General features: G+C 38.3%; 1 protein-coding gene across 2 annotated transcripts in view; it reads right to left on the reverse strand.

Annotated features, from left to right (window-relative positions):
* Window positions 1–19,344, reverse strand: part of LOC125249311 (tyrosine-protein kinase receptor UFO) — a 51,314-nt gene that overhangs the window by 4,144 nt on the left and 27,826 nt on the right. Inside the window, exons 9-19 of one of the 2 annotated variants that reach the window (XM_048161576.1) lie at window positions 16,597–16,741; window positions 16,487–16,504; window positions 14,228–14,357; window positions 11,799–11,890; window positions 7,838–7,933; window positions 7,673–7,750; window positions 7,492–7,584; window positions 3,576–3,697; window positions 2,533–2,642; window positions 2,253–2,412; window positions 183–319 (exon numbers count right to left, since the gene is read on the reverse strand). In XM_048161576.1, the coding sequence (XP_048017533.1) occupies window positions 183–319; window positions 2,253–2,412; window positions 2,533–2,642; window positions 3,576–3,697; window positions 7,492–7,584; window positions 7,673–7,750; window positions 7,838–7,933; window positions 11,799–11,890; window positions 14,228–14,357; window positions 16,487–16,504; window positions 16,597–16,741 (1,181 nt within the window). Of the gene's footprint in view, window positions 1–182; window positions 320–2,252; window positions 2,413–2,532; window positions 2,643–3,575; window positions 3,698–7,491; window positions 7,585–7,672; window positions 7,751–7,837; window positions 7,934–11,798; window positions 11,891–14,227; window positions 14,358–16,486; window positions 16,505–16,596; window positions 16,745–19,344 lie in introns of both variants that reach the window. The other variant, XM_048161575.1, reaches the window with a different exon arrangement.

The following is a 19,344-nucleotide window of genomic DNA, read 5'->3' on the forward strand; positions in this document are numbered from 1 at the left end:
TTCATTCTGTATACCTACTGTATGCATTCATAACCCAGCGGTGCAACCTCCTTTCTAAATGACCAGTGTGAAGCAATCCTTATGCCAAAGTCGAAAGTTGTTTTAACCAGTAGTTAAAAATATGTTAATCTAGGTCTAAGCACAGTCTGAAAAGCCTTACAGGTTTTTAAAGGCATACTCACATGCTGTCCAGGCAGTCTGGAGGTTGTTTCAGACGGTTGCCCTGCCTCAGATAATCATAGATTTCACTGTTTTCCACACCAGGGTACGGTGTCTGACCTCGAGTCGCAATCTCCCACATTGTCACTCCAAATGACCACTGCAGGACAGACAGATGCACTTTTATACACAATATGAACTGTGAGAAATGATACTCACCACTATAAAACAACAGTTTGCAGAATACTAAAAAGGAATGTCGTTTCAGAGTTTTTTTTTATGTCTTTGGAATAACATCCTCTGATGAATCATTCACAATAAGGCAGACATATTAAGCTCCGTTTTCAATCTGTCTGTACATTGTATTTGTTTTTACTGCTCTAGTGCAGTGGATCTCAACCTTTTTAACTTCAAGGCCCCCCACGTTGTCCACAACAACATTTGAAGGCCTCCCTCAGTCACAATTCTACCCGATAAAATATTTTAGAGCTTGGTATAACTAGAAAGATCCCTAGTGGGTCACAACCCCCTTCTGAAATAACACTAATAATAGTATATAACTTATAATGAACCAATTAGCCTACTTTATATTTTAGCTTGTCATTGTTTTAACAAATGTTTTCATTTGTCACACTTCTGACTTGACTAGATCAGAAATTTGAATATGAGTACACAAGGTCCAAGATCTCAAGCAAATGGAACACTGATCACCATCATGGTGACTTCAAAACAATTACAGTAGTAAAGAATATAATTTCTAACAGTGGCATGGTTAAAGACAACTTTAGGCTCCCCAGTGGGTCCCAGGTCCCCTGGTTAAGAACCGCTGCTCAGCGTTAGTAAGGCTTAGCCTTCCCCTGTTTATGAACTTGAGACTAGAGTGGGATTTTCTCACTCAAACCACTGCCTGCTGCTGCTTCTGATTGCTTTTAGAGGGAAAAGTTGCCCACATAAATGCTGTTCTAAGATCTGTTTTCTCTGTAATAATAGCATATTGGCTAAACAGATTTGTCAAGTGATCCAATGCATTTCTTTGTTTGCGCTCTGTAGAGCATCAAAGGTTTCTATTTACAATGTGTTTTTACAGTGTTGAGTAATGTAGCCTATCAAAAACATATATGTTGATTTCTTGAATGCAATGGCCAATCATAGGCGTTTAAAAACCCTTTGGTGTTGCCTGTGTGGTGGTCAAAAATATTTTTTTTTTTCAATTAAATGAATGTACTTTTTTTTTAGTTTGATAACATTTTTTTAATTTAATATTTACTATTTTTAGGGGATTTTATGGTACCAACTTATAGTTATGATCCATTTATTACCTGTTAATCACTTTTTGAGCATAGACCTGAAAATGAAATTCCCAACTTAAAACTGTTGTAAATCTTGAAAAGATCAGAAAAGTAAAAGAAAAAAAAAAAAGTTATAGAAGTAAATGCACAAAAATACTATTTTAAAATTTTACATGAAATATAAATTTTCCAAAACAGGTTTTACTTTAAAATTGTGAGAAAGTCAAGCCAAAAATCTAAAAGTCATGCTCCAAATTTGAGGTTAATATCTCAAAAAATGAGCTTTCAGAAAGATTTTGTTTGGGCGCAGTACCAAACATTTCCACTAGATGGAAATTTGTTTCCCATTCATTTCCAATGCTGTCATTTTTGACCACGAACAGTACAAATGTGACCTTTTTTTTCAGGACCATTTAACCTTTTCAAATCATGTCCATTATTTTGTGTGTGTGTGTGTGTGTGTGTTCACATAGCAAGTGCCAAAACCTTTTTGCACCATTCCGATGAAGTAAAAAATTCTAAAGAAACAAAATGTAAAATTCTTTGGTCAAAAATGACTGAACAGCACCAGAGGGTTAAGTAAGCACTGAACAAAAACATTGGCGTGGGATGTGTAGGTTGTGCGTCGACATGTAAACTATTTCAAGGGAATCTATTTAAATGTGTTTTTGAATGGGAAGCGCATCTCCCTAGCCTTACCCTGGAGTTGGTTCATCCTCCACCTATGGCTAAAACACTTAAATTAGCTCTCTGGAATGATTTGAATCAGTACTTTCTCAGTCTGTCAAATGGACAATCTCTTACCACGTCACTCTTAGTGGTGTAGACTCTGTCTGCCAGACTCTCAATGGCGATCCACTTGACAGGCATCTTAGAGATGCGCCCTTGCCTGTAGTAGTCCCCATTATAGATCTTCTTAGACAAGCCAAAGTCAGCCACACACACATTCATGTTCTCATTTAACCTGGTAAGCAGAGGGACAAAAACTCAAATCAATATTGCATGTCCATTTCTGTAGTACTATAAGTAGCAAATGTAGAAGAATATAACTGTGTATGAGCTTGTGTGTGTTTGTTTCACCCACATGCAGTTTCGAGCTGCCAGGTCTCTATGAATGAAATTTTTGCCACTCAGGTACTCCATTCCTCTGGCGATATCTGTCATGAACTTCACCAGCATTTGAGAGGGCAGAAACTACACATAGGAGACAGAGATATTCAAGATATTTAAAACAGTAATGATTTTGGTCTTCAAACTGCTGTAGAAAGCGAATGCATCTTCCAATGAGTTTTTTTTTGTGCGTGTTCCTCCTGCGACAGGCAGGTGGTGCCAGAGACTTTCCCAGATTCTGCTCTGACCACAGATCCATGTCCATTGACAATAACAAAAATTATAGACTAGTGGGTGTTTAAAAACAATTGCGGTGCAACATGTTTCTGAGGAATGTACTGTGAGTGTGTGCCTGACGTCTGTCCTTTAGAGGAACTTAATTTATGATTGCAAAGGAGTTTCACAACGCTGGCCACGAGGATGTTCATCTAGCCTCAAAACAAACTAGTCATTAGTTTGATCTTGACAGAATCATTGGCTGTGAATGGCCTAGCTTTCCTTCACAGTGTTTGCATTCATAAGCGATGGTGTAACGTTTGTGAAAAAAAGACTTCTTTTAGTAGCGCTGGTGCCAGATAGGATAGGCTGTGTCACAGATGTGTCTGTATGAGCCAATGTTTCTAAAATATTTAAATGTTTTTTGTTTTTTTTTTGGTTAAAGGAATAGTTTACCCGAAAATAAAAGTCCTCATTTACTCACATTCATGTGGTTTCAAACCCTTTTTATGTATGAACATTTTTATGTTGCTTTTATGAAAAAGAGCAGCATGAAAATTCCGCTATAATTATCTTCTTTTTACTTTTTTATAATTATCTTCTCTTTTTTTCACAGAAGAAAGTCATTCATGTTTGGGTGACTATTTTTTTTTAAAAAAGGGAACTGCCACTCTTTTAGGTTGAGAAATAAAAAATCCTTTTTATTTCTTCTCTTTTTCACTTTTTATTCCAGATTTCTCTTTCTCTCATTTGTCTTCCAGTGTTTCAGGACGTCCTCTAAAGCAGTGCTAGTGAACTCACCACCGGTGTGTCGCCGAGTCTGGAGTAGAGCAGGTAGCTGTGCAGGTCTCCGTGCTTCATGTAGGGAAGAATGACAACAGGAGACGGATAGCCTTCACTCTCCACTGTCTGCAGACACACACCTATCACAAAAACACAGCCATGACTCTCATCGGTCAATCCGCCGTCTCACTTCTTCAAGGTCTCTTTTAAAGGACCCATGAAAACCAAATCAACAGCATTTTCTTTAAGAAGTATTCCTGATTTTATTGTGTACCACACATTAGTGTGTGTTTTTTTTAAAATGTAGTAATTCAATAAAAATGTTATTACTTTACAAACCTCTGTAAAGGCTATCACTTAGGCAAGGGAAATTATATCATCCAACCAGATTTTTCACATTTTCTGAATACAGTGTCAGTGTAATGGCTTAGTAAAGTAACAGCGCAATTCTCCTCATCAAACTGCCTGATCATTTAAGTTTAATACATAATGCATGTGATTTAAACATGTGGTTTCCTTACCCTAAATATGAACAATAATAATTGTAAAGCTGGCCAATCGCCACTAATAAGCAGTATTGGAGAAAGTTACTTTTAAAAGTAATGCGTTACAATAATGCGCTGCTCCCTAAAAAAGTAACTAATTGCATTACTTAGTTACTTTTTTATGGAAAGTAATGCGTTACATTACTTTTCCCTCATTGGGGCTGTGCTTGCTCATTTGTTTGTTAATAATAATAATAATAAAAAAAAAAAAAGTTCTATTTTTGCCAAATGTTAAGGCTCTTTCACACCAAAAGTAAAATGAATAATCCTTTTGTCTATTAGTCTGATTGAATTGGACCATCAGAGTTCAGCAGCAAAGACATTGCTTAATAAAGTGATATTAAATATATAACATATATTTGTGTAATGTAACATTTAATTATTGCAGGTTTGATTAATATTCTGAGATTGCATTTCACTGATTTTATTCATTTTGAGAAATAATGAATATGTTTTTGTTCAAGTGACAAGTAAATGCTCACATTTAGTCTAGAATGACAATAACCATCTGCACCTCTGCACTTACTCCTGATTTCTCTCAACATGAGGACAGGAGAGCTGTCAGTCAATAAATGGGAAAACAAAGTAACTTGCATTACTTATTTGAAAAAAGTAACAGATATTTTGTTGTAAATTTAAAAGTAATGCCTTACTTTACTAGTTCTTGAAAAAAGTAATCTGATTACATAACTCACATTACTTGTAATGCGTTACCCCCAACACTGCTAATAAGATCATAGCCTAACATGACATGAATTTTCATGATCTAATCAAATCCTGATGCAAAAAAATCTTGTCCTACATTATTTCACACTAAATGTTCTGTGTAACCCTGATGCCAAAGCATGAGTCAACATGGCATGGATGAAGTGGCGGCAGGTCACTGCGACCACCAGATGCCTGACCGCCTTAAGGCCAAGGTCTATAAGACCATAGTTCACCCTGTGGCCCTTAATGGCACCAAGTGCTGGTCAGTGTCGGTGAAACATGAACAAGCCATGCACATCATGGAAATGCGATGTGACCAACATCAGATAATGCCTGGGCATTGCCCGCAATGTGTGAAGGCAGACTACGGTGGTACGGACACATCGTATGGCGCGCCACAGATTTAGTGGCCAGAGTGACCATGCACCTAAATCCCCAAAGACGGTGACCACGGGGATGACTGAAGATGCGGTGGCTCAACTGACCGAAGGAAAACACAAAGATCGTCAACCCTGCCCCGGAGAACTCCCTTGATCGCGCCAATGGAGAAAGCTTTGAAAAAAAATGGACCCTGCAGACGAGTGGGACTAACGTTCATGAGTTCAGTTCTGTTTTTTAAAAAATGATTCATAAGCCGAGGCACAGATTAAAATGTTGACTTGATGTCAGCTTTTATTTTGAGTTTATTCAATCCTGCTTTCACATCCTTGTTTCTGTGATGGCAATTCTTAGCTACTGAATATGATGCACTTACAGTGTTTTTTACAATCGCTAGGACACATTTCTCAATACTTAGGTCACTATTCAAAACTCTTCACACAGTGATCGCAGTATCAGTTTATGTGGGCTAAACAGTGGATCATTTTTCATTGCTTTGGCACAAAATGCATTCAATGACTACATCTTTTAAATTACATCACCTCTTTTGTCACGTAGACACAAACACCACCAAAACTCTATGAACCTACAGACCAATCTGCACGTTTACATACTCTGTTCAAAAATGTTAAAGGCCCACTGAAGTTTCTTGAAACGCGCAGCATTATTCAATGTGTTGACGTAATTTCCACTGAAACAGGAAGACAGGGCAAGACATATGAAGCAGCTCTTCCCCTTTTTTTGTTTTATAATAGCCAATAGTTTATATCACAGCTCGGCCAAAGCTGTTGAGCTTGGTAAAGCCTCATTTTCATACTAATCTCTAACTGTTTCTCCTCCTAATCTCCTCCATATTGCTTTAAAATACAGCAGACTGTGCAGAATTGAAATGGGTCCAATATATTTTGTGGTCTGTGCCAACTTGCACATATGATCCGCTCTGTGCTCTCGTATCTCTGGACCGCATCAGACTATGTGAGCCCTGTGGCGGTTTGCGTGACACTAACGTGAAAACAGACTTTATTTGCCCCAATGGAATGCATATTTACACTGTCTTAATCGTCCCCTATCCCCTATATAGTGCACTATGTGCCATACACCATGTAGAAAAGAGTAAATGTGTCCAATTTTAGCCAAAGCCACAGAGTCCATTTATAATGTCGGTGCGGGACGCTTTAGATTATAGAGAGCATTTGATTGGACAGAAGATCTGATGAGAAGCTGAAGTGCAGGGTGATGTCATTAAAATCATTAATCTATACTGGCAGAAGTGAGAGACTGTAAGTTTTGAATGCTTATATCTCCAAAATGCAAATTTTGTCATTGTTTTGGTACACACCAGCTTATAGATAAGAGTAAGCCTAACATATTCATACTGAAAATTTATTTCATACTGACTTTACATTCAAAACCTACCATAATATAAAAATGATAAAACAGCAATATTTAATTTGTACAGTAATGTAAACATGGACTATGTAACATAAACAGCAGTGCATTATAAGCAGCAGAGAGTGTCATTTTTGTTTTGTCGAGAAATTTTACTAAACAAAACGTAAAATGCTGCCTGTTGTTTGTGTTTTTTAGGTCTTTGTTTTATGATTGACAAAGTGTGTTTGTTGGGTGAAAACCTTTACTAGTGTGACTAGATTAAAAAATGACTTGATTTGAGACATCTATGAAGGGTTTTGATAGTTATAGTGCATTTTGAAAGTGAAATTAACTGCTGTGCCAAATTGAAAGTTGGTAAGAAGAACTGTGTAAGGAGTTTTGGAAAAGCCTATTTACACCTGTTTGCCACCTGATGTCACCTGTTGGAGTTTGGGTTCCTTGCCGCTGTCGCCTTTGGCTTGCTTAGTTGGGGACACTTGACATTTGACTTGACATTTGATATTCAACAGTGCTTTGATCTGCCTGCATTGACACTATTCTTTAAGAGCTGCTGTGCAGCCAAAATTATATACCAGTTATCACTGTAAAGCTGCTTTGACACAATCTGCATTGTAAAAAGCGTTATATAAATAAAGGTAAAAAAAAAAAAAAAAAAGCGACTCAAGTATTTAGAAATATGTCCTAGCGATAGTAAAAAACTGTAGTACATTGTTATTATTATAACACCAATCAGTTAGATGGCTAATCTACAAACTATTAGTTGACTACCAATAGGAGTGAAGACATTAGATGTCATGTGATCGTCTCCTGTTACTATATTTGGCGATATGGAGGAGAAGTGAGCGAAACTCTATTGTAGTTTTATGTCAGGAGACGGTTTAGTGTTTTACTGAAAGTGTGACCCCACTCACCTAGAAGCCGCATGACATTCTGATGATCGAACTCCTTCATGCACGCTGCTTCTCTCAGGAAATCTTCCATCTCGGTGCGAGTGCAGATAGCAACTGACCAAAACACAGCAGGAGGATGAAGTTAGTCGGATGGAAATGATTGCACATGTTATCAGAGATGCTGCGGTCTCTTTTGACTCACTTTTCATGGTCTTCACTGCCACTTTGAGCACAGAGTCCTCCTGAGTGAGTAAACCCTCCATAACAGAGCCGAACTCACCTGCACACAAACAAGCCTTTATCTGATCTGATCCTGAGTCCAGACAATACAGCTCACAGATCCCTACAGCAGTTATGTAATGCTCACCTTCCCCGAGTGTTTTTCCCAGCGTTAGCTTATGTCTGTCCACCATCACGTCCTGTAACTTTTGTTTGAGCTCATCGCTGATCCCCAGAGAGTTTACTGAGAAAAGAACGAGCCACCTCAGATATTAGCATCAGTTTTCAGAGCCTTTTCAACATATACCAGAAAAACAATAAAGGCCTATTCTTTAGAGAGAATATTGTCTTTGACATTGACATAATGATGTTTTCTCTTTGTATTGCAACACAATCACCAAGTGACACACGATCACACGTTCACACAATCAACCAAAGTGAGTTAGAGGTGATATGTGTTGGCACTCAATACACGGTATCTTCACACTTTACTTCAAGTGTCTGCAAGTGGTTCACAAGAACTTTGTCTCATATTATGTGTAAGGTGTTACGTATGTGTAAATCTAAACAATTTTAAGAGACAGATGGACTACTGTCTGTTTTATTTCTGTTCAGATGACAAAATGTGAGTTATATTCGAAAATTACTGAAAGTCAAATATCTTGTACGAAAATTAAGAATGTCGCTAACAGAGATGTCAAATTCTAGATATTAAGGAAAAACTGCTCTTGCTTTTTAATATTCTAATAATAATAATATACAAAATTATAATAATAATAATGATACAATATTCTGGTTGTCTAAGATCCAAAAGTAGATTAAAGGGTTAGTTCACCCAAAAATGAAAATTATGTCATTAATGACTCACCCTCATGTCGTTCCAAACCCGTAAGACCTCAGTTCATCTTCAGAACACAGTTTAAGATATTTTAGATTTAGTCTGAGAGCTTTCTGTCCCTCCATTGAAAATGTATGTACGGTATACTGTCCATGTCCAGAAAGGTAATAAACACATCATCAAAGTAGTCCATGTGACATCAGAGGGTCAGTTAGAATTTGTTGAAGCATCGAAAATACATTTTGGTCCAAAAATAACAAAAACTACGACTTTATTCAGCATTGTCTTCTTTTCCGGAATCCTTTCCATTGAATTGATTCCATTGAATTGATTCCATTGAATCCTTTCATCTGTTGGCGTTGGTAATGCACTTTTACGTCGCCGTGGTTGTTTTTGGCGATTAGGACATCCGCGACATGCACACTTACGCACCATTTTAAAAAATATAGCAATACCAAAATACAAACAATGTAGAATAGCTTGAATACAGCGTGCGTCTCCCTCAGACTGGAAACGAAGCTCGGGCGCACCAGATAACACGTCAGCAGCGTCTTACATCAGCAGTGTCACTGCGGAGTCGTGAACCACACTCCGGAGCAGAAGGGGGCGGTAATGCACCAATAAGCTGGATGCCAACCGCCGTAAAACAGGAAAGAAGAAGAAGAAGAAGCGGAGTCATGAACGTGGATTGACAACAGACCCGGAAGAGAATACTGTGCTGAATAAAGTCGTAGTTTTTGTTATTTTTAGACCAAAATGTATTTTCGATGCTTCAAAATGTCACGGATGTCCTAATCGCCAAAAACAACCACGGTGACGTAAAAGTGCATTACCAACGCCAACAGATGAAAGGATTCAATGGAATCAATTCAATGGAATCAATTCAATGGAATCAGTTCAATGGAATCAATACAATGGAATCAATTCAATGGAATCAGTTCAATGGAATCAATACAATGGAATCAATTCAATGGAAAGGATTCCGGAAGAGAATATAATGCTGAATAAAGTCGTAGTTTTTGTTATTTTTGGACCAAAATGTATTTTTGATGCTTAAACAAATTCTAACTAACCCTCTGATGTCACTACTTTGATGATGTTTTTATTACCTTTCTGGACATGGACAGTCTACCGTACACACATTTTAATTGGAGGGACAGAAAGCTCTCAGACTAAATCTAAAATATCTTAAACTGTGTTCTGAAGATGAACTGAGGTCTTACAGGTTTGGAACGACATGAGGGTGAGCCATTAATGACATCATTTTCATTTTTGGGTGAACTAACCCTTTAAGAATACAATGAAGCAAACAGAGATGGGAAATACATACAGTACATGTCTTTTTCCCTTGCCTGACTTTTTTAATCCACTTGAAGAGTTTTGTTCTTCTCATACACACTGGAAAGTTTTGTTAGTGACAAATGGATTTAAAAGAGTTTGTGAATCCCTTATTGTTATATATATATATACATATATATATATATATATATATATATATATATATATATATATATATATATATATATATATATATATATATATATATATATGTTATTTTGGATTTTATAAACTGTGGTTGTCACTCTGTCAGTGTTTAGGGAGCATTAATTTTCCATGAGTTTGACTTCCCAAAACCTTTGCTTTGGAACTCTAATGGAAGAATGAGATTGACACTCCTGAAGTAATGAACTCAATAGAGGGAGTGCATTCAGCAGCAGTGTGTACGTGACCAAAGAGAATTTGAGTGTGAAAGAACTCTGTGATGTTGCAAGATTGTTTCGCTCTACAAGTGAAGCCTGCATGGAAATTAAGAGAGCAAGTGGGATAGAAAGAGAGCGAGAGCAAAGATTTTATGGAGCTTTTCCAGATGACATAAACCCTCCACCCTTTACTACTGCTCAAAACAAGCTCACATTCATATGAACGCTATCATGACCTTTCTCTCACTATCTCACAAAACATGATGTCAGGCTTCCCTGAAATTCTCTGGATCGGACAACAAATGTAATACAAACCTTGAGATAATGCAGATGTTTCTACTCTAGAGCAACACTCAGCTTTTGTTTCAGTGATTCACCTCATGACAGCACTGAGATATGCATGAGAGTTATATTCGATATTTGTAAATACTGGGGTTCAGCATAGGACACATCTCATTTACGCTCAACTCATTCTCAGGGCACGGGTGAGAAGAAAAATATTATTAAAGGGGACCTATAATGCCCTTTTCACAAGATGTAATATAAGTCTCTGGTGTCCCCAGAATGTTTCAGAGGTTTCAGCTCAAAATACTCCACAGATCATTTATTAGAGCTTGTCAAATTTACCCCTATTTGGGTGTGAGCAAAAAACATGCAGTTTTTGTGTGTGTCCCTTTAAATGCAAATGAGCTGCTGCTCCAGAAGAGGGCGGAGCTTTAACAGCTCAACAACAACAAAGCTGGAGAATCTCACGCAGCCAAAATGAGGATTGTCAGTAACGGTGTTCAGCCTTACATTGTTCAAACCGGAGTCGACACTGATGGAGAGACTCAGGAAGAAGTTACAACTTTTAGAATGAAACTGGACGTTTCTGAATGGTTAGTGGATAAATTTATGGAGTTGCTGTGGAGTTGATTCAACTCATCGGTTGGAGGGTTCTGTCAGGTTTTAAAGCCAACACCCATTTCTCAAGTTTTCATATTATCATAAATATGTTTTTCTTCATCTTTTGGTCTCTAGGTACACTTTCACTCTCTCTATATCCAGTTTGTTTGCTCCTGCATGTTGAGGCACATCAGTGTCAAATAGTCCATGTCAGTGATAAATCCAACAGTTTGAGGGTGAAATGTGATGCCAGGCTATGAGTGAACGCTCATTTTCTTCAAACCTCTGCCAAACAACAGTGAAAACATCTCAAGTGTACTCAGAAGTGACAAGTGAGGTTGGCTGATCTTCTGTCATGAAATACTCTTGACACCATTAACTTTCATATATACTTCACATCATTATGAAATGATGCATTTTATGACAGTAAGTTTCCAGAGAGAAACTGCACTGCTTACAAGACAGCAAAAGAATAATGTGACAGTTTAGGTTTTCAGTATTTAACCTAAATGTATAACTTTGGAAAAAATAACAACTAGAAGGTGCAGGTGAAGGTAGAGGTGCAGAAGAAACTTCCATTGATCTGTTCTTGGCCAGGTGTTACTGATCCAGTTACAGCTTCATGTTCAAGCAAGTAAAGACTCAGATTCAGACAGTTTATGTCGCTAGAGAAAAAGCAAACTCACGTGTGGCTTCTGTCGTGCGTCGGCTGTACGTGCGACGAGCTCGGTATCGAACGACGAGTTCACCGCTCTCCATCATGGGTTCGAATGCCTCACTGTACAACACACACAAATATATACATCTTTCACATGAAGCAGAACCCCTTTGTATTTTTCATTCATTTATTCAGTCAATGTATTTTTGGTAATGTTATACCTAAAGTATACCTATAGTAAACATTACTGAACAAAAATATGTACATTTAACAGATATTCCACATTTTCTCAGCACAGAATGACGATTGGATTCAAAATGAGAGTTTTGTGCCTTTTCGTTCATGTTTGTTAGCATTGAGGTCATCTTCATGCTAACTGCTTGTCCTTTATAAGGTTATGAGTGGATGCTGGAGCTTATTCCAGCGTCTCAGGCCATAGGACTGTGGGGGAAACCCTAACCTGCGCAGGGAGAACATGCAAACTCCTTCCAAGTGCTAATGTGATGAAACCCTACAGATATATGCACTTAAAATGCACACTGTTTCCTTTCCAGGAAAACATTGAATCATCTCATGGGTGCATACAAATTTTGGTCCAATGATGTAAACAGCAAGCTGCAAATTATTTCATCATCTAGTCAATTGTGGAACAATTTGGGTGAAAAACATTTTAAAGGTGCCATCGAATGGAAAATTGAATTTACCTTGGCATAGTTGAATAACAAGAGTTCAGTACATGGAAAAGACATTTGTTGAGTTTCAAACTCCATTGTTTCCTCCTTCTTATATAAATCCCATTTGTTTAAAAGACCTCCGGAAAACAGGCGAATCTCAACATAACACCGACTGTTACGTAACAGTCAGGATAATTAATATGTACGCCCCCAATATTTGCATATGCCAGCTCATGTTCAAGGCATTACACAAGGGCAGCCAGTATTAACGTCTGGATCTGTGCACAGCTGAATCATCAGACTAGGTAAGCAAGCAAGAACAATAGCGAAAAATGGCAGATGGAGCGATAATAACTGACATGATCCATGATATCATGATATTTTTAGTGATATTTGTAAATTGTCTTTCTAAATGTTTCGTTAGCATGTTGCTAATGTACTGTTAAATGTGGTTAAAGTTACCATCGTTTCTTACTGTATTCACGGAGACAAGAGCCGTCGCTATTTTCATTTTTAAACACTTGCAGTCTGTATAATTCATAAACACAACTTCATTCTTTATAAATCTCTCCAACAGCGCGATATTTAAAGGGGCCGCAGCCTGAATCGGCGCATAGTTAATGATGCCCCAAAATAGGCAGTTAAAAAAATGTATTAAAAAAATCTATGGGGTATTTTGAGCTGAAACTTCACAGACACATTCAGGGGACACCTTAGACTTATATTACATCTTTTGAAAAGACGTTCTACGGCACCTTTAAGAATTATTTTCTTAAAGAGGCCATATTATGCCCTTTTATTTTTAAGTCTTGATGTTGTTTTGGGCTCTATAGAATAGGTTTTCATGCCAAATTTGACACTGTTGCAGCTCCTCTCTGTCAGAAACGCTCTGTTTAGTTCCTGTCTCTATGAAGCCCCTCCTTCTGAAAAGCTTAATCAGCTGTGCTCTGATTGGTCGGCTGGAGCAGTGTGTGAGTTTTGGTCAAGCGTTTCGAGTGTGTTTGGGAAATGTCCCGCCCCTTACCATAACCGCCAGTTTTAACACACTACTAACTAACTCAACCAGGCCCCGCCCCTTTATTCGGCATATGAATTATTTAAATGAGGAATATTGTGAAGAAAACTAAAGACTACAGTGGAGGTGTTTCAGGGAGTTCAGAACAGTGCGCACGGATAAAGAGAATAAGCGGGCATTTACACGACACTATTTTTCTAAAAATGGAAAACGTTTTATGCACTTTGGCCAATCATTTACACGACAACGGGGCCTGAAAACGCAAACTTTTGAAAACAATACCATTATCATCTCCGTGTAAATGACAAAAATCTGTGTAAACTGTGACATCATGTGACTACATCGCCAACTACTGGCCTGGCATGAGTAGTACAGCGTTTTTTTTGTCGTTTGGTGGATCCGTGTGAACAGAGATCGTTTTGACAATGGTGTCATCTGTACGTGAAAAACGCAAAGAAAAAAACTTTTATGTTTTTAGTACATCATTGTCATGTAAGCGTACCCTGACTTCCTTTGGAGTGACTTTGTGCTTTGGAACTTTGCAGACCTTCTTCATGCGCAAACAGAAAATCTGAACATAAAAAAAGCATAATAGGGCCCCTTTAATTTTCAATCAGTCAATCAGTTTCCTGCCATTTTTTAGATAGGTTTAATAGTAGCTTTGACATCTCTGCTGAAATCCACAGCGTCAGAACCCCAGTGGAAAAAACAGCAAAATGTGTATGGCCACTGAATGGAAAAGACAGCAAAAGCCTCATCACCACCCACCCGAAGCGCGTCTCCTTCCGCCTCAGCCTGGTCACGTACACAGCCAAGAGCACAGCAAGAGCGACAGCGACGGCGATGGCCATCACCACGTACCACCAGTGCCAGGAGAACGCTGGAGGACTCGAGAGACCTACACACATACACAGAGAAAATCTGATTTCAAAAGACAATAATGTCCATTTAAACTTGGTTATAATGAGGAAAAACATGCAAGCACTGATGTGTATGTATAGCTTTGTTTCAAACCCTAGCGAACTGACTGCTAAACAGGATTTCAAGGCATGACTGGCTCTTGAGTATAACGTATTTTCCATCTGTGTTTTTGTTTTGTAGACATGTGTAGTTCTGTTTCCAGTGTTCATTGTCAGGTCTTGTTCTTTCAAGGCTGTATTGTTGAGGTGAGTCTGTTTCCTTGATTCCCTGTTTCCTTTTGTATTACAGTTAGTGCATTTGGATCCTATGCCCATATGGTTCTGAGTTCAGTGTGACACAGTCTATTTCACATTGTGCATTATTATACAAATTTCAGCCAAATTCTAAGGCAAATAAAATGAATCCCAGAATGCAATGCAATGGGCTCAGTGAAGAAGAAAAAAATCAAGATGGAAAATTTGAGCTTATTTCAGTACTGATGAACTACATTTTTTGATTTTCTTAAGAAACTGTGAGTAGTGCTTTTCCACCTCTACAAAACTATGAATGACCCAAATCAAGAGAGCTCACAAAGTCTTCATGTAAGAGAAATTAACAGTCAATAAGAGAGTCTCACACCGGACGCATCTAGCAGACAACACAGAGCGTACTTCAATAAAGTCTATGCTATACATATATTTATAGGGAACATGCATAATTGAAATTTTCCTATGTAATCTTTCAGTTTGCAACTTCAAACTCATTGACACCAATTCGTTCATTCTTGAAGTGAACTTTTGCCTGTATAATGATCAGTGTTGCCAATTTAGACACTTTGTGGCTAGATTAGTGACTTTTCAGACCCATTTAGAGACCCCCCCCCACCCCAAAAAAGCTACTAGTGACAAATCTAGTGACGCTTTGGACTGCTGGTTAATGTAGTCAGTCACTACTGTCTATCATACTCTTTTCCATTGTCTGACAGAAAATATGCAAATGTGAACAGCTTTATTGGACAATCAGCTATATATTTTGAATATATAGTTATATTTTAAATAATAATATTTTACAATATAGTATGCGAGCATGGATTAGGAGAGAAAACAGATCCGACATTTGGCGCATTTTGCCCGGATGTCAAGCTCGATAGGGATTTTTGCTTGACAACATTCTTCCTCCTGAGAAATCTAAGTTACGAAACATGCTTTCTGTTCCTGATGCAGAGATGCTAGCCCAGGCATTCATGAACTCAGGATTATTGTAATGCGCTGCTTGTTGCAAATTAGTCACGGCTAGTGAGGTTTAAATTACTGAAGAAGCCCTGAGCTGTAGACATGCTAAAATTATCATAATCTCCTTTCTGTTCTTTACAAACAAGAGCATTTAGTTAAATTACACCAGACTAGATTCAAACCTGGCTTACACAAATAAGTGATACCATACCGTGTTGCACTACGCTCACCAGAGCAATATGTGACACGTCTTAATATTTTATCATGGGCATCTGGTCACCCTAAAACACATCTGTAAGAGAATATAAACTGTGTGTGTGTGTGTGTCTGGGGGTGGATGTGTGTTTTGTTCCGCTGGTCATTGGTTGAATTAGCTCATTAAATGACCTCAGTGCAATATGTCCATATTTACAAGAGGGCGTAATTTCTGCTTCTAGAAATTGTTCTTAAGTCTCTGTCTCTCTTTCCTCATGCCGCCCACTCAAGAAAACTCCTCACGGGTTCTGCCAATAACTGATTTCCTTTTTTCTTTCTGTTCCTTTCTTTCCTTCATTTGTCTTTTTCTTCCTCTTTTCTGAGACGGCAATAGCACACACACAAAAAAACAAGAAGGACTAAATAAGGGAAGTAAAAGGAAAAGTCCACTTCCATATCTTATGTGGTCTAGATTTCTTGTGGCATCAAATCACTTACATGTCTGAAATCACTTCAGTCAAACAACATCTTGATTAAAACATACAAATGTGAAAAGGTTTCTTTCAGGGTTAGGTTTAGGCTAGTTTATATTGATCTAATTAAGTTAAAACAAATTTAATTAGATCAATATAAAAAGAATGAAAGTCAACGGGAAGTTCCCACCATGGTATAAAAACACTTGTATGTGTACGTCACTCACCTCTGGATTGCCCGGTTTCTGCAAAACATTGCAAGAAAAGAGACTGTTAACATTCAGTGGAAATGTTTGACCTGTGAGTATTTTAGATTATTGTCTGTCTGCTTTCATACCTGCATGAACGAGCGTGATGGTTTGGAGGGGCGTCCAGGGTCCCTGTCCTGCTCCGGTGTACGCACACACTCTGAAGGAAACATTGGATAGGGGAGCTGAGAGATTGACCAGCAGCTCTGTGTCCAAACCCGTGTCCACCATAACCTGCTGGAACGGACATACGCAGATGAATCAGTGATAAGCAACAACTGAACCCTGCTGAAAAAACAGCATTGATGGTCACCAGCATAAGGTGTGTTTTTCATACAGGGACCTGTGTGGGATGCTGGTTTCTGGTCATCAGCACGGGAAGTGCTGTTGGACCAGCTAGACCAGCACCATACCAGCTCTAACCAGCATCTTCAGTTTCTTTCGAAGCTGCTTGAAACAGCTGCTCAACTTCAATCGGATTTGTTATCTCATAACCTCTACGAATGTTTCCAATCTGGCTTTCACACTCTCCACAGGACTGAGACAGCACTTCTCAGGGTTGTCAGTGACCTCCAGGCTCCATTAGCATTTTAATTCTGTTAGACCTTTCCTTGGAAACTGGGATAGGCTCCAGCCATATGACATAGAAGGTCGTATAAGGAATAAAGAAAGAAAGAAGACCTTTCCTCTGCTTTTGACACAATCTCTCACAGTATTCTCATTTCACGACTCTCTGCTCTTGGTATTTCTGGAACTGCCCTATCCTGGTTCACATCCTACCTTTCTGACCGTCAGCATTAAGGCAGGAACACACCAATCCGATGCCGATGAACTAGTGGCAATGAAAGCAGACTGTGGGGTTGGCTCACGTCGGCAGCATCTGGGTCCAAACTCGGCCTGACACACCAAACCGACGCTCGACACCCGACGGCCAAGTAGCACGTCCGCTCTGCGCCTGCCTAAGAAGAAATGCCTTTCCGAACCAGCAGGTGGCAGTAGCTGAACAGCCAATCAGAATGATCAGATGGTCCGATGGACCGACAAGCTCCGACGCCGATTCAACATGTCGAATCGGCTGGAAAAAAGCCAACGCAGACCAACTTCAGCCAAACTTAGTCGGCCAACGAACAAAAACTGCCCGACGGATGACCGTTGGCTTGGTGTGTTCCTGCCTTTACATCTCTATCCGCCAGGATAAGTCCATTGCTGCATCTGTCTCACATGGTGTTACCCAGGGTTCTGTTCTTGGACCTTTACTGTTCATCATCTACATGCTCCCATTGGGTAACATTATCTGTCATCATGGCTTCAACTTCCATTGCTATCCAGATGACATCCAACTCTATATCCGTTCTCAACACAAAGCTTCTTTCCCCACCAACTCTATACTGGCTTATATTAATGATATAAACGCTTGGATGACCAGCAATTTTCTTAAACTCAACACTGATAAACAAGAATATCTACTTCTTGTTGGTTCACCTAAAATTGTAGCTCGTTTCTGTGTTGACAATGTTAACATCGCTGGAGTCTTGGTTTGACCTTCCACCTCTGTTAAAAACTTTAAGATTAATAATCTTTGACACTTCTCTCTCTTCTTCCTTCCTCACATTTCTTCACTCACTAAGAGTGAGTGTATAATATTGTAAATATTTTGAAATGTTTCGCTATACAAAATAAATGTAGTATTATTATTATTATTAAACCAGCCTGGATTTTTGCTGGTTTTTCAGCAAAGCAACAATGTTAGAGATGTTAGAGTCAGCATGAAACACTGTTTTCTGTAATCTGACGGATTGACACAGCTATTCAATGAGGAACAAAGTAGGATGAATTGGGACAAATTTGATTTCATGTTTGAAGTGATATCATTGATGTCATTTTTAATTAAAAACCCCAAGGAATAAGATGTTGTACAGAACACTTGATGGACTTTACAAAAAACATATTCCCTTCCATTACTTTGGTAAAATGATGGTATAACATGGCAATACAATGGTACTACTGAATGATACCATATTAATATACCAAGGTATTACCAAGGTACAAACCCGATTCCAAAAAAAGTTGGGACACTGTACAAATTGTGAATAAAAACAGAATGCAATGATGTGGAAGTTTCAAATTTCGACTCTCTTTTTATACCAAATCATGTTGTCAGTTGACCTAATAAGTTGCAAATTGGTCCTCCAGCTGTTCCTTATATGTACATTTAACTTTTCCGGCCTCTTATTGCTACCTGTCCCAACTTTTTTGGAATGTGTAGCTCTCATGAAATCCAAAATGAGCCAATATTTGGCATGACATTTCAAAATGTCTCACTTTCAACATTTGATATGTTATCTATATTCTATTGTGAATAAAATATAAGTTTATGAGATTTGTAAATTATTGCATTCCTTTTTTATTCACAATTTGTACAGTGTCCCAACTTCTTTGGAATCGGGTTTGTACATGTCTGAAACAAATAGTAAATTTTCCAAGATTAAGGAAAATAAATCGAAAAGTAAACAAAGAGATTGTTTTCAGTGTGTGGTTCAGGTAAATCCTACGTTATGGGGACAAAATGTCCTAACAAAGATGTCAATATCCGAAATCCTTGTCCTTATGGGGACATTTTCTTGGTCCCCATGAGGAAAACAGCTTAGAAATCATACTAAGTGATGTATTTTTGAAAATGTATAACTGCAGAAAGTTTTCTGTGATGGGTAAGGTTAGGGTAAGGGGATAGAATATACTGTTTGTACGGTATAAAAATAATTATGTCTATGGAAAGTTACGATAAAACATGGAAACCCAACGTGTGTGTGAGAGAGAGAGAGAGAGAGAGAGAGAGA

The sequence above is a fragment of the Megalobrama amblycephala genome, linkage group LG16 (assembly GCF_018812025.1).
Source record: "Megalobrama amblycephala isolate DHTTF-2021 linkage group LG16, ASM1881202v1, whole genome shotgun sequence".
In the NCBI taxonomy this organism is placed as follows: domain Eukaryota; kingdom Metazoa; phylum Chordata; class Actinopteri; order Cypriniformes; family Xenocyprididae; genus Megalobrama; species Megalobrama amblycephala.